This window comes from Ostrinia nubilalis, chromosome 3 (assembly GCF_963855985.1).
Source record: "Ostrinia nubilalis chromosome 3, ilOstNubi1.1, whole genome shotgun sequence".
Classification (NCBI taxonomy): domain Eukaryota; kingdom Metazoa; phylum Arthropoda; class Insecta; order Lepidoptera; family Crambidae; genus Ostrinia; species Ostrinia nubilalis.
In genome coordinates this window covers 13764541-13777875 of record NC_087090.1, presented here as the reverse complement: position 1 = coordinate 13777875, position 13335 = coordinate 13764541, and the positions used below count along the sequence as shown (strand labels likewise).

Here is a 13335-nt window from a genome sequence, read left to right as displayed (position 1 = left end):
GTTAGACCGCGTAAAGGACTTACCCTATCGAAAAGTGGTCTTCATGACGGTTAAAGGGCACTTAATCCTGCATTGAATAAGACCAAATTCATATGTTTTGGAGAAACCGTTCTCGCGCTAAAGTTCGGCAAAGTAGAAAATATACGTATAATTAATGACCCTCTCCACGTCCAATGGCTTGTTACCCAGATGCTTCCAAGCCTTGTAAAGGGTCGCCTTAACCAGTGTAACCCTAACAAGGCTCACGAGTTTGATTCGCTTATCCTTGTTCGTCCCAGCCGTTCCTTAACTGCGGTTGCTGCACCTCTTCCAGGCACTCTCCTGAACGACTCTGTGTTACCTAATGTGGCTGCCCCTCTTCCTTGTACCCTCCTGTACGATTTAATTGCTTAGCCATATGCCTGGTCCAAGGTTCGACGCCACAAAATCAACTTCGTACGAGTGAAAATAGTTTAAATACTATTTCCCGTGCTTGCAACATTTTTCTTTACTGCTTCGCCTCTATTAGTCGTAGAGTGATTGTATATATCCTATAGCCTTCCTCAATGTATGAGCTATTCAACACAAAAATAATGATTTCAATCAAACTAGTAATTCTTAAGATTAGCGCGTTCAAACAAACAAACAAAAAACTCTTCAGCGTTTTAATATGAACTTGTTGTTGTTGATTTTTGGCGTCGAACCTTAGACCAGGCATACGGCTAGGCAACGTAGTCATGCAGGAGGATACAAGGAAGAGGGGCAGCCACAGTAGGTAACACAGAGTCGTTCAGGTGAGTGCCAGGAAGAGGTGCAGCAACCGCAGTTAAGGAACGTCTGGGACGAACAAGGATAGGCGCATCAAGCTCGTAAGACTTGATAGGGTTACACTGGTTGAGGTGGCCCTTTTCAAGACTTGGAAGCCTGTGGGTAACAAACAATTGGACGTGGAGAGGGTCATTAATTATACGTATATTTTCTACTTTGCCGAACTTTAGCGCGAGAACGGTTTGTCCAAAACATATGAATTTGGTCTTATTCAATGCAGGATTAAGTGCCCTTCAACCGTCATGAAGACCACTTTTTGATAGGGTAAGTCCTTTATGCGGTATAACCGGAAAACCGAAAAAATGCCTCTTTCGGGGACCCCCACCACTTAAGCACAACTCCGTCGAAGTCGAAAACTTAGGAGAGTCTTAATGGGCAACCAAAGAAGCCATTAAAACAATAAAATCTTTTGTAGGAATTATTTCCGATTTAAAAGCTAATTCTACTGGACTATTAAGTAACTTCCATGAATTTTGTAAATATATTAACATTCCAATTTACTCTACATTCCCAGTGCCGTGATATTTATTGACTTTACTATTTATTCTAATTTTAAGGTCCTTTAAATGTCAGTACATTTTGTAAGAAAGTAATAAATTAATAATAAAATACGATAGTTTTTCAATTACCAATGCATTCAAATACCTATAACAAACAATATGTTTCTTTTAAAGAACATTTGTTTTGTAAAGCGACAGCCCTGTTTCTGTAAAATATCATAGACAGAAGCTTCTTTGTGCAAATAATATCATTCAAGTATCACGATAAAAAGATTCGGCAAAAAGCAACATCAAAGATCACCCAAGTAGCAGAAGCGACATCTGAATGAGTTCTTGGCAATTATCCGGTTATTTCCGGTTAATTTGCCCACTCGACTCAAGAGCCCTCTGCATCCAACGCGTTTTTGTAAACAAACTGCCTAAACATTGATGTGAATGGATTTTTTTGGAGTCAAGAGATTATGATACTTTTTGAATGGCTCTTATTGAGACTTTGATGTATTCTCAGATCAATATTATGAGAATAATCGCTTACCATTCCTTTAAACAAACTGAAATTGAAAATGGTAGAGCCGCTGATCAACATAAATGTTTAACTAATAATTAAGTTATTAATTAATTAATTATTATTATTGTTTACTTAGTCCTTTTAAGTACTAGTATTATACATAGTATCTGTGTAAGTACTAACAAACAATTTATGCCTTACAGCTTGCAGCATTAAGCACTTAAAATAGGAACAAGTAAATAAGTACCTACCTAAATTTCAATAAACTTTTAATACGTCACTATATGAATGAACAACAAATGCATGTTCTCTCTTTCATGCGTAGGCAATACAAGAAAAGGATGGGAATTATTTTCTAAAACTTGACATTCTTTGAGAGGATTACGGCGCGAAGTGATGACTTAATAGAGTGCGCTATTGTTGCGAGCACAACATTGTTGCAGAAAAAACGGTCATGAGCGAGCTCGAAGTGTACCGAGAGATCCGTACAACATCAACCGTTTTCGTACCGCAATACATCTTTCTTATATATATATATAAAAGAAAGTCGTGTTAGTTACACCACATATAACTCAAGAACGGCTGAACCGATTTAGCTGAAAATTGTCAGGGAGGTAGTTTAGAGCCAGGAGAAGGACATAGGATACTTTTATCCCGTTCGAAATAAAAAAAAAGTCTGATTATTTATTGCCATTAAGGCGGAACAAAGTTCGCCAGGTCAGCTAGTACCTTATAATATTAATTAAATAATAACTACTCTAACAATATAATGATGAGTGATCCAGAGCAATTAAACTTCAGGCCTTTTCTTGTCTAGTGCCTAAGGGTGTTTTGAAACAGTTACTTTACAGAACTGAACATTCTGTGAAAGAAATATGCTTAAAACAGGACAGGCAGACAAAATACTTATGTTAAATACTGACTGTTAAGTTAAACTATTTGAATTTGCATTTATATTATTTGTAATTTCGCCTCTTTTTTACTTCCATGGCTTTTGCTATGATAAAGCTCAAAATACATACATGAAATTTTCAAAGAAATGGCACGAGACAAAAGAAAAAATTAAAACAGTAGACTTAACTACATGAGTAATTGAAATAAATCAAGCAGAGTATTTAAATACCAAAACCACATGGTAGAGTCGATTCATAACAAAATCACATAACAAAATATTAACAAGGAACCCTAATATCAGAACAGTGCCTTCAGTTATTACGCACGGTTGATTGAAGACCTGCAATGGGGATTTTCTATTCTTGTACTGTTTTTGCAAGCAAACAGGAAAAGGTGATGCCGAAACGAATCGATTTCAAGTGTTTGGAGTTAAGTATGTTTCGTCACGCATCGCAAGCATTTGACGTTTTATATGACAGTGTTCTGACAACTTAATAACTGCAGAAATCGATCAGCAAATCGATTGAGCTGTCAATATTTGGAAAGCGATCGCAGTTGGTGACAATGAATGCTAGTCACTGAGGTAGGTAGGATATCAGATTGGGCTGACAAAATTTAATTCCATTTGACATCTAACATTTACCTCATCTTTCCAAATTGCATAATTTCAGATAGAGCTAATCGACAGTAGCTGTTGGATTTTCCAAATCAGGAAACTTCTGTTCTTATGTCGTACCAAAAACTTTTTAGTTTTTAATAAAAATGAAAACAGTTAAAAAGGCTTACGGACGAAAACTACTGCTCAAACACCTTCAAGTGGTGATAAAGCCGAATCCCCGCATGTGCTATAAAGCAAATCGCATCTTATCGATGACGTAAACAATCAAATAAACCCCTATCACCAATTTAAGAGCTAAGCCAATCAACCGCATTGGCACTAATTACAACGCACGTGACCCCAATTAAGTTGTTTCCAAGGCGGGCGCAAGGTCGTACGCATTACCTAATAGTATTAGAGGATTAGTGATGTGCTCCTAATTCCCGAAGCCCGTGCACTTGTGCGGGATCGCAGCGAGAGCCGCCACTCGCCCTCGCGGCGCGGGACCAGTGCGGTCTCGTCGGAGGAGGCTCGGGGAAGGTAAGTTTTATATTCTAACTTAACTAATATTGCCAGCAATTTGTAGACGTGTGAACAAAATAAACATTGTGAAAACAAAACCATAAGCAAATACAATAATAGGGATCTAGCAATTAAACTGAAATATTAAAATCAACGTTATAATAACAAGATTAAAGACGACGACAAAATAGATGATAGAATTTTCCTTAATAAATGAACTTTGTCCAAATCGGAAATCTCTTAGTGAATTCGCTGAACGTGTTCACAAACACTCACAATGGACAAATGTACCGTAAGTTACCTTTGAGTTACAAAATTTTCCACAGATTTACTTTCACAACTACCTGCCTATTCAACCAGGCAAGATGAAGGACGGCCTGAACATAGCAACGCTGCCCAGCCCCTTGGACCGGTATACCCTGGACACCAAGCTAGGTTCAGGCATATTCGGAGAGGTCTTCAGGGCCTCCGACACCCAAGCAGCTGGAAAAGCAGTGGCAGTCAAAGTCCAAACTTATACGGATGACACCGAAATCCATATCCAGAAAGAATATAAGATTCTAAGGGACTTCACGAAACATCCCAATTTGATTGATTTTTACGGCGTGTTCTGCGAAAAGTCGGAGGGGGTGAAGAAGATATGGTTCGTTTTGGAGGTAAGCATTGTACAGTTGTAGTTTTCTAGAGTTTTAACTTTATTTTATGTGCTTTTAAAGTTATAGGTATAAGTGGAATTATTTGAATACCGAAACGTAAGGAGGCCGATGTGAACAAGTTTTCCATTTATTTGTTAATTTTTTATCGTTTGTACAAAAGTGAGCTCATTTAGATTCCGCCGCATCAATTTAACTACATTGTGTTTTCAGTTGTGCGAGTTCGGATCTGTCATCGACATTGTCAGAAAGCTACACGCGACCGACAGAAGAATGTCCGAGGAACACATCGCTTACATTCTCAAATATACGATCAAGGTGAGTCCATATTCGACTGACTATAAACATGTCCCTCGTCACATTCAAGCCGAGATGGCTGTTTATAAAACAAAGGGGCTGCCAGTCCACCTTTCAACCGCAGAATCAATTGGTGGATACTTTGAATGCAAACTCGCAAACTCAATTGTTCTCGGATCCTGCGATTCCGCTGCCCTTGTGACGTGGAATAAAATATTACCCGACGAATGTCCACGTACGTTGAAATACTATCTAGGGCCATTACTTAAAATGCACGCCGCTTTATTTGATGTGATTCGCGACGGAACAGTCGAACTTGTCGCTGCGAATGTCGGTAGCGTCCGAGCGCAGCGCCGCGGCCCCCCATCGCGGCGCATCGCTCAATTATCGTAAATAATGCTCGCGCACACAAGATATACGGACCTCGCGCGCAGTAGCCAAAGATCTCTAAACTCCCGCGCATCATCACAAAAACCCTCTTACTCCAACGACTTTAAGACCCGAATCGTATGCGTCACGGCAACCTCATAGGCTTTTAAGAGCAAACGGTCCGGATAAATGCGTATTATCTTTATGCAAGCCACTTGCCTCACAATACCGGTGCTCCGTCCTTTTCGTTCGGCAGATATTCCACGCATATCTATCGATGTTGCATCTCGTAAGCTACAATCAGAGACAGCTTAGTGATGTTAGGATAATCGATAAAGATCTTATCGACAAAAAAAGTTTATAATGAACACTTAAAAGCATTAAGATAAAATACAGTGATGACATTCATTATTTTAGTACCTACATACCTACAAATAAATACATTAAGGATATTTTTGATCAGAAATAGTTGTAGATCAAACTAATAACAAAAATGTACTCAATTGGCAGAATAAGATTCGGTATGTGTGTATTTGCTTGCAACTAACGCTAACTACTAAGAAATTATGTAATCCTCCAGGCGCTACATTGCACGTTTTTTCACATTTCATTTCTTCGAAAACCCTTGCAAATAAAATGTGTCAACCTCAACAAAAACGACATCTGTCCGACAACGAACGTCCCTAAAAACTAAACGTCCGTAATGAACGCATTAAACACACTGATATATCAGCCGCGGAGCGCCCAGACAGCTGCGACGGCGCAGATACGTATGCAAATGGTCCCCAATGAATCTCGGGGGCGTGGACCATTGAGTGACACTGACGCGGCTATCGCGACCGACTTCAGGGTCCCACGTATCACTAAGTATCCAAGCAAATTAAATTTTATCTTTTTAAATGACAAACAACACTATTATTTTTATTGGTTCAGGGAACTCATAATTGGTTTAGCAGTCTCTTTGTTTTTAGATGCTTATTGCAATGGAAAATATGTTTAAAAGAGCTGGCGTTAAGTACAGGAAAAGTCACATTTGAGTCAAATAAAAAAAAATTGTTTAAACATAAACTTAACATGCCACAAATATCGATATAATTTGACACAGCCTATCATAAACACATACTTTACGTAGGGTTTCCACTGTACGTAGGACTCTTAACCCCCGAACCATTCTGGGGAGGCGGTCACTCCATCACTCCGTCAACGCGTTGACTCCCGCTATTGGTCCGATAAATCCATCTCACGTCCGCATTTATTCTAGGCCCTCGTGTACCTGCACGAGAATAAAGTGATCCATCGGAACGTGCGGTGCAGCAATATTCTGATCACGAAGGACGGCGAAGTGAAGCTGACTGATTTCGGGCTGTCATCCAAGTTGAATGGGACGCTCGATAAAAGTAACACGAACGTCGGCTCGCCCAGCTGGATGGCTCCTGAGGTAGTGACGTGCGGCGATGACGGATACGGGAACCGAGCTGATGTATGGGCCTTGGGGATAACGGCTATAGAAATGACAGACGCGAAGGCACCGTTTCAAGATATGCACCCGACTAGAGCACTATTTCAAATCGTCAGGAATCCACCGCCTGGAATCGGAAAGGCTTCAATGTGGTCTAATGATATAAATGACTTTGTAACCGAGTAAGTAGCCTAATTTGAATGTAATTAAGTGTCATGATTTTGAAAATGCTTATAAGATTTGTGTTTAGGTGCTTAGAAAAAAATCCAGAACATCGTCCCTATATGGTGGAACTGGAAGAACACCCATTCATACAATCGGTTCCTGAAAATGATTATCACGTAAGTGAATAAGTAATTTTTAATACATAAGATAATTATAAGACAGTTTATAATATTTGTATGATGTTACAGCTTACGACAGAATTGAAAAAGTTGGCACTAGATTTGAAATCAACAGAAGGTTTACCAAAAAAACCAGAGAGAATAATTAAGAACAGCCTTTTGACGACTGAAGGCGTTACCGAACCGGAAACGATGCAGGTCGAAGATTTAGCGGCTTTAGAACACCTAACCGAAGAAAATATTCTTGCTGAACTGCAAACCAAATTGGCCAAAGGATCATTTACATCATTCGTCGGCGATATTCTTCTAATACTTAACCCGAATACAAATGATAACATTTATAACGAAGAAGTAAGTAGAGATTTCCAAATCATATTTACTAGGACTTACAAGATAAGTCAAGTTAATGAATTCATTATTTTGATTTACAGTATCATAGAAAGTACGAATGCAAATCAAGATCAGATAACGAGCCACATATCTTTGCCGTAGCTGATAGCGCTTACCAGGATGCCCTACATCACAACGAACCGCAACACATAGTATTTTCTGGAGAAAGCAAGTCTGGGAAAACGACAAACATGAATCATGCTTTATCACATCTGACACATTTGGGCGCTATGAAAAATAACACAGCTGAAAGAATTCAGAAAGCAGCAAAAGTTATACAATCGTCCCTGAGTGCTGCAACTCCTATAAATGCTAATTCAACGAGAGCAATCTTACAAATCCAAGTAACGTATGGCAGTTCAGGAAAATTAAGTGGCGCCATATTCTGGCTTTATCAACTCGAGAAGTGGCGTGTGTCGTCTACAGACATGTAAATATCAAACAAATATTAATTAATTTCTATAATTTTATCATATCTATTACAAGATTAGGTCTATTTCAGGTCTCATGCCAACTTCAATCTACTATACTATTTTTACGATGCGATGGAAGCTGCGAATCGCTTGGACGAATTAAATCTCGAGAAAAATCGGAAACATCGATATTTAAGAATATTAGATGAACCAACAAAAGGAACAAAAGGTGTTCGAGAAACTCCACAAGAAAATGTTGAAAGCTACAAGGAATTTATTGAAAACCTGAAAATACTAGATTGGGAAGAAGAAGACATAACATTTCTAGAAACTGTCCTGGCGGCTATTCTTATACTCGGAAATGTAAGATTCAAAGACGGCAAAAGTGGATCAGCTGAAATCGAAAATCTGGATGAAGCTAAGAAGGTAGCCAAGCTGCTATCTCTTGAAGAAGTTAAATTTCTTTGGGCTCTCTTAAATTATTGCTTGATAGAAAGTGGGACTGCGGTAAAGAGGAAACATTCTACAGACGAAGCCAGAGATGCTAGAGATACATTAGCGGGCACTCTATACAAAAGACTAATCGATTGGATGATTAACCTAATTAATTCGAAGTTATCATTCATGAGATCAGTATTGTAAGTAGTGCACAATATCTTCATGCTATTCCACCACATTAATTTATATTTCAACTACCTTTCTTTCTTTACAGTGGCGACAAATTTTCAGTGAGTCTATTAGACATGTTTGGTTTCGAATGCTACCACAGAAATCGTATAGAGCAATTAATCGTTAATACAACAAACGAACAAATACAGTTCCTGTATAATCAGCGGATATTCGCTTGGGAAATGCAAGAAACAGCTGAAGAAGATATCCCAGTTGTGTCATTGCATTTTTATGATAATAAGAACTCGGTGGACCAGCTCATGGGCAGACCTTTGGGTCTGTTTTACATACTAGACGAAGCAAGTCGAACGGGCAGTGGACAGGAGTTTATAATGAGTACGTTCAATTTGAATAGACTTAGAGAAAAAATTTGTATTAAGAGAAACATTAAGGTACTAATTTATTCTTCATCTCGCAGGCACAATCAGAACCACTTGTAAAGGGCCATACATAAAACTATCTGGGAGTCACGAATTCAGCGTGGCACATTATACTGGGAAAGTAAACTATGACGCACGAGAGATGGCTGACAAAAACAAGGATTTTTTACCCCCAGAGATGATCGAGACGATGAGGGCTTCAACAAACATCACGGTTCAGCAGCTGTTCAGGAACAAACTGACGAAAACTGGGAACTTGACTGTATCTTCAGCTCAACCAAAAGTAGCGGTGGTGAGGTCCAAATCTGAAAAGGAAATGGAAAACATTAAGACAAGGGTAATAAGTCCTAATAAAGTGCACTTAGTCCTAATAAATGAAGTAGGTAAATATTATTTTGCAGAATAGTAATCTTAAAATTATTTCCAGAAATACAATACAGTATCAAAAGGGCAATACTCACAAGTGCACAGGATGCGAACGGCCGCAGCCACATACAGGGCTACCAGTCTTGAGATCCTGAAGCAGCTTTCGATTGGCCCAGGGAGTGGGGGTACACACTACGTTCGATGTATCAGAGCAGATCTAAATGACAACCCTAGAGGATTCCAGACTGAAGTCATTAGGCAGCAGTTGAGGGCTTTGGCTATTCTGGACACTGCTAAGGCTCGACAAAGCGGATATTCTTCTCGGATACCTTTTGCTGAATTTATTAGAAGGTTCGAGATCTTTTTTAAATATTTTTTTCAATAATGCTATCCTACAAGCGCCATAATGAGTATAAAACTTTACAGGTACCGGTTCTTAGCATTTGATTTTGACGAAAATGTCGAAGTCACCAAAGATAACTGCAGACTTCTTCTAATACGTCTCAAAATGGAAGGATGGGTGTTAGGAAAATCGAAAGTTTTCCTGAAATACTACAATGAAGAATTCTTGGCTAGACTGTACGAGACCCAGGTTAAGAAAATCGTCAAAGTACAATGTATGATGAGAGCATTTTTGGCAAGAAGAAAAGCAAAGAAAGACAAGGCCAAAGCTGTACACAGTAAGTAGTATTTTCAGAAAGTAAAAAATCTGAAACTCGACGAGTTTGTCCTAAAACTTTTTGTTTATTTTTTAGTCAAAGAACTAAAGAAACAACAATCGATGAACGTGACTGAAGATGAAGCTGCTCTACTTATCCAAAAAGGTACTTTTATATGTATATTTTAAATGTATATTATGTTGGTCTAATGTTGAATCATCTACTCAATTTAGGATTCTAAGTAATAACCATTCGTTACAATTCCAGCCTACCGTGGATACATAGTAAGAAAGGCGTACGGACCACTCATCAAATCTACAGGGCAGATTGATGAAGAAACGGCGACATTTCTAAAACGATTCGCCATGAAATGGAAGAGTAGATCCATTTTCCAAGTCCTGTTGCAATATCGAGCTGTCCGGTATCAGGATTTAGTTCATTTCTCACAACAGGTAAATCAGCAACAAAAAATAACTTGGACTCTATTATAATAGTGTTCTCTGGAGTTCTCTATATTGTCCTAACTTTTCAGGTACACATCTACAATCAAGCGATGCTAGAGGCTCTGCTCAACACCAGTGCATCAGTTTTGTTAGACCGCGTAGACCCTCAAGCCAAGGAAGCGGATTTTCTTGGATCAGGTCCACCTACGGTTTGGAAATTGCCCTTCCGAATTGACCAGTTACAATATTACGACACCTCGTACATGTGCGATCCATCGGCAAAAAGCACGTGAGTATAATTCTAAGTTCTCATTTATCCCCAATTTATTTGCCTGTTGCCATTTTGACCATGACTACCTTTATGAGCATGTCCTAATATTGCAATGACTTTTTTTTATAATGATGCTACCACCATAAACGATTTCTCATTTTATTTTAGTGACACATTCGCAAGTCAATACGATTCTGACCACGAGCAGTGGGATGAGCCGTTGAAACGGCGATTCAGTTCAGCACAAACTGAGCCCATAAAGATGTCTACAAGCACACAGACGCTCATCGCTGTGCCGTTCTGCAGAGACCCAACACAGCCGGTGCCCAAGCTACCGCCAGACGAGCCTGCGCCTCCTATCCCAAAGGCTGCTGGCAAAGACATCGGAAATCGCCCAGCCGTTTATAAAAAGAAGCCAGCATATGCCCCACCAAATTTCTACCAACCACCAGTCCCCTGGTCGGGAGTACGAGACGACAACGATATCTTAGAGAACACATCCGGAAATCTTCGAAAGACAAGTTACAGTCGAAGTCTTTACGCGATAGACGCACCAGAAATGAATCCAATTGAAGAGCTGCAAGCAATGGCGAAATCAACGAGCGACATGAATGATGATGACCCTCCATTTAATTTCCAAGCAATGCTCAAGAAGACTCCTAGAAATCGAGCTTCGATGAAGCGATCTGGTGAGACTGACAATGGTATTTTGGAGGACCGGATTCCGAGATATACCTCGCCTTATCCAAGAATTGCACCGTCTCCGGTTGCCCATGTTCCACCAGCTGTTGCGGGTAGAACAACACCAGCATCAGGCAAAGCAACGCCCACAGGGAAGAAAAGTCCTGCGCCGCCGCCGCCTCGGCCTATGAGCAGAGAACTAATCAGAAAAGACTCAAAGGAACTCATTATGGCCGCTTTGAAGAAGCGAGACTCCAAAACGGACCTACTGTGCACTGTTGTGGATAACTTGGAGAGTGAGAAAGTCGAGTTGGCCCCCGGTATCACAGTGGAAGGTATAGTAACGGACTTGTAAAATGCAAACCCAAACATGTTTTTGTAAAAAATATATTTAATCTCCATTGTACTGGAAGTCCGCATACATTTTATTTTTAATATTATGGCGTTATATTAAATTTTTTTGACAGTTAAGTTTTTAAAGCCACATGGTTTACATAAGTCATAAGATTTTGTTATGTTATGAATGAGATAATTAATAATTGTTTTAAATCTCAATAGAGTTAAGTATATTAAATACAAAGTAAACCTTAAAGCGAATTATGGCGTATTATAAAAATATACACACAGTGTTACTTAAATATACATCTTAGGGCTCATCACGTTATAAAAAATATATTCATTAACTTGCTTATTCCTAAACTTATTTTATAAATTGCTTTGGTAACTTATTATAATTACTAATTCATAAAAACTGGTCGACAGTATCTGTGGAAATGTATGGTTAAAGCTATTTAAAGGTGGGTGTTTAAATTCATATTTACAGAAGATGAAGGAAGAATTGTTTTAAGAATATTGATCGAAAAATACTCACACTGGGATAGTTTTTTTTTTTTATGAAAGCTCTCACATTTATAGAATGTAAGGTACTAATAGCAAAAGCCTCGTGTTTTGTTTTTACGAGATAAAGTGTTTTATTACAACACCCACCTAGCTGATAGAAGTGCTCATAATATGGTATATTACCAGTTTGACAGCAAATATAACCTTGTACAGGACAGAACGGTATCTTATCGGGTGTTTATGGATGTGAACTAAAAGGGCTTCCGCGGAAGACCAGCTTCTTGACATGCCCTTACGAGTATGTCAAAATAAATGCTGAGGGAACCTTTGGCGCAGTGGCTCAGTAATGGATTTGTTCTTGTTGTATTGTTGTTGTTTAATGTACTTATTGAGTAAATAAAGTGTTTCTAATTCTATTCATATTGACTGACGACAAGGGTCATATTTGTTGTCGGGAAATTAAAGACCCAGACTTGTGTAACGTGCAATGTAATTTGTCGTGAAATGTAACGCAAAGTATGGAAGAAACTAACTGCGAACTCTGTATGTATGGGGACTGTTCCTTTAGTTGGAACTTAGTACGCAAACTAAAACGTAACATGACACATCATAATAGGGTAGTTGACACACTAGTCAATTTACATTCTTTTTGTGGTCTGTCAAAGCAGCTCTTCAATATCTTTTGTCAAAGACCAGCTACAAAATAATTTTCAAAGCTAGAGTTATTGTACTTTTTGTAAAGTTGTACCTTGGAAAAAATGGTTTACGCTATCAACTACCAAATTCACGTTACATTACACGCTACGTTACATAACACTGAAAAAGTTTACATCCAGCTTATGTAAAAGTGAAAATTTTTGTAAGTTACATATTATTATGTAATATGTAGTATATGAAGCTCGTGGATTATTTGTACAGTTTGATATGTGTCTCATAAGAAATTTTGTTTGACGACAATGTATTGTTAAATATTATATCGTTATACGTTGAGCTGACGCAATCTCAGTACTTAAATCTACTCAATGTACGGACGACGGCACACCAAGCTAAACATTGTGGCATCTTATGTAATCGTAATAAGTGCGATTTTGGAACGAATATACAGGGTGTCCCGTAATGTAACGTCAAGCCGGAACTGGGTGTTGAGGCAAGTTGTGCTGGTTATCAGAAAAATATAAAAAAAAATCTATGTGGCATATTTTAAAAATAATAGGCATTTAAAAAAATCAAAAAATTCTACTCCAGGTGACGGTCCTTTTGCTCGTGTTGCCA

The 13335-nt window shown here is 38.7% G+C and overlaps 1 protein-coding gene across 1 annotated transcript; it reads left to right on the top strand.

Annotated features, from left to right (window-relative positions):
* The first annotated feature begins 3799 nt into the window (after positions 1–3799).
* LOC135088007 (neither inactivation nor afterpotential protein C) lies at positions 3800–13167 on the top strand. Its single transcript, XM_063982886.1, has 16 exons — positions 3800–3847; positions 4156–4485; positions 4696–4800; positions 6410–6789; positions 6858–6948; positions 7021–7302; positions 7383–7771; positions 7844–8392; positions 8467–8759; positions 8842–9140; positions 9231–9520; positions 9596–9849; positions 9925–9993; positions 10096–10280; positions 10361–10560; positions 10711–13167. The coding sequence occupies exons 2-16, from the start codon at positions 4195–4197 to the stop codon at positions 11576–11578; spliced, it is 4545 nt and encodes a 1514-aa protein (XP_063838956.1). The 5' UTR covers positions 3800–3847; positions 4156–4194; the 3' UTR covers positions 11579–13167.
* The last annotated feature ends 168 nt before the right edge of the window (positions 13168–13335 follow it).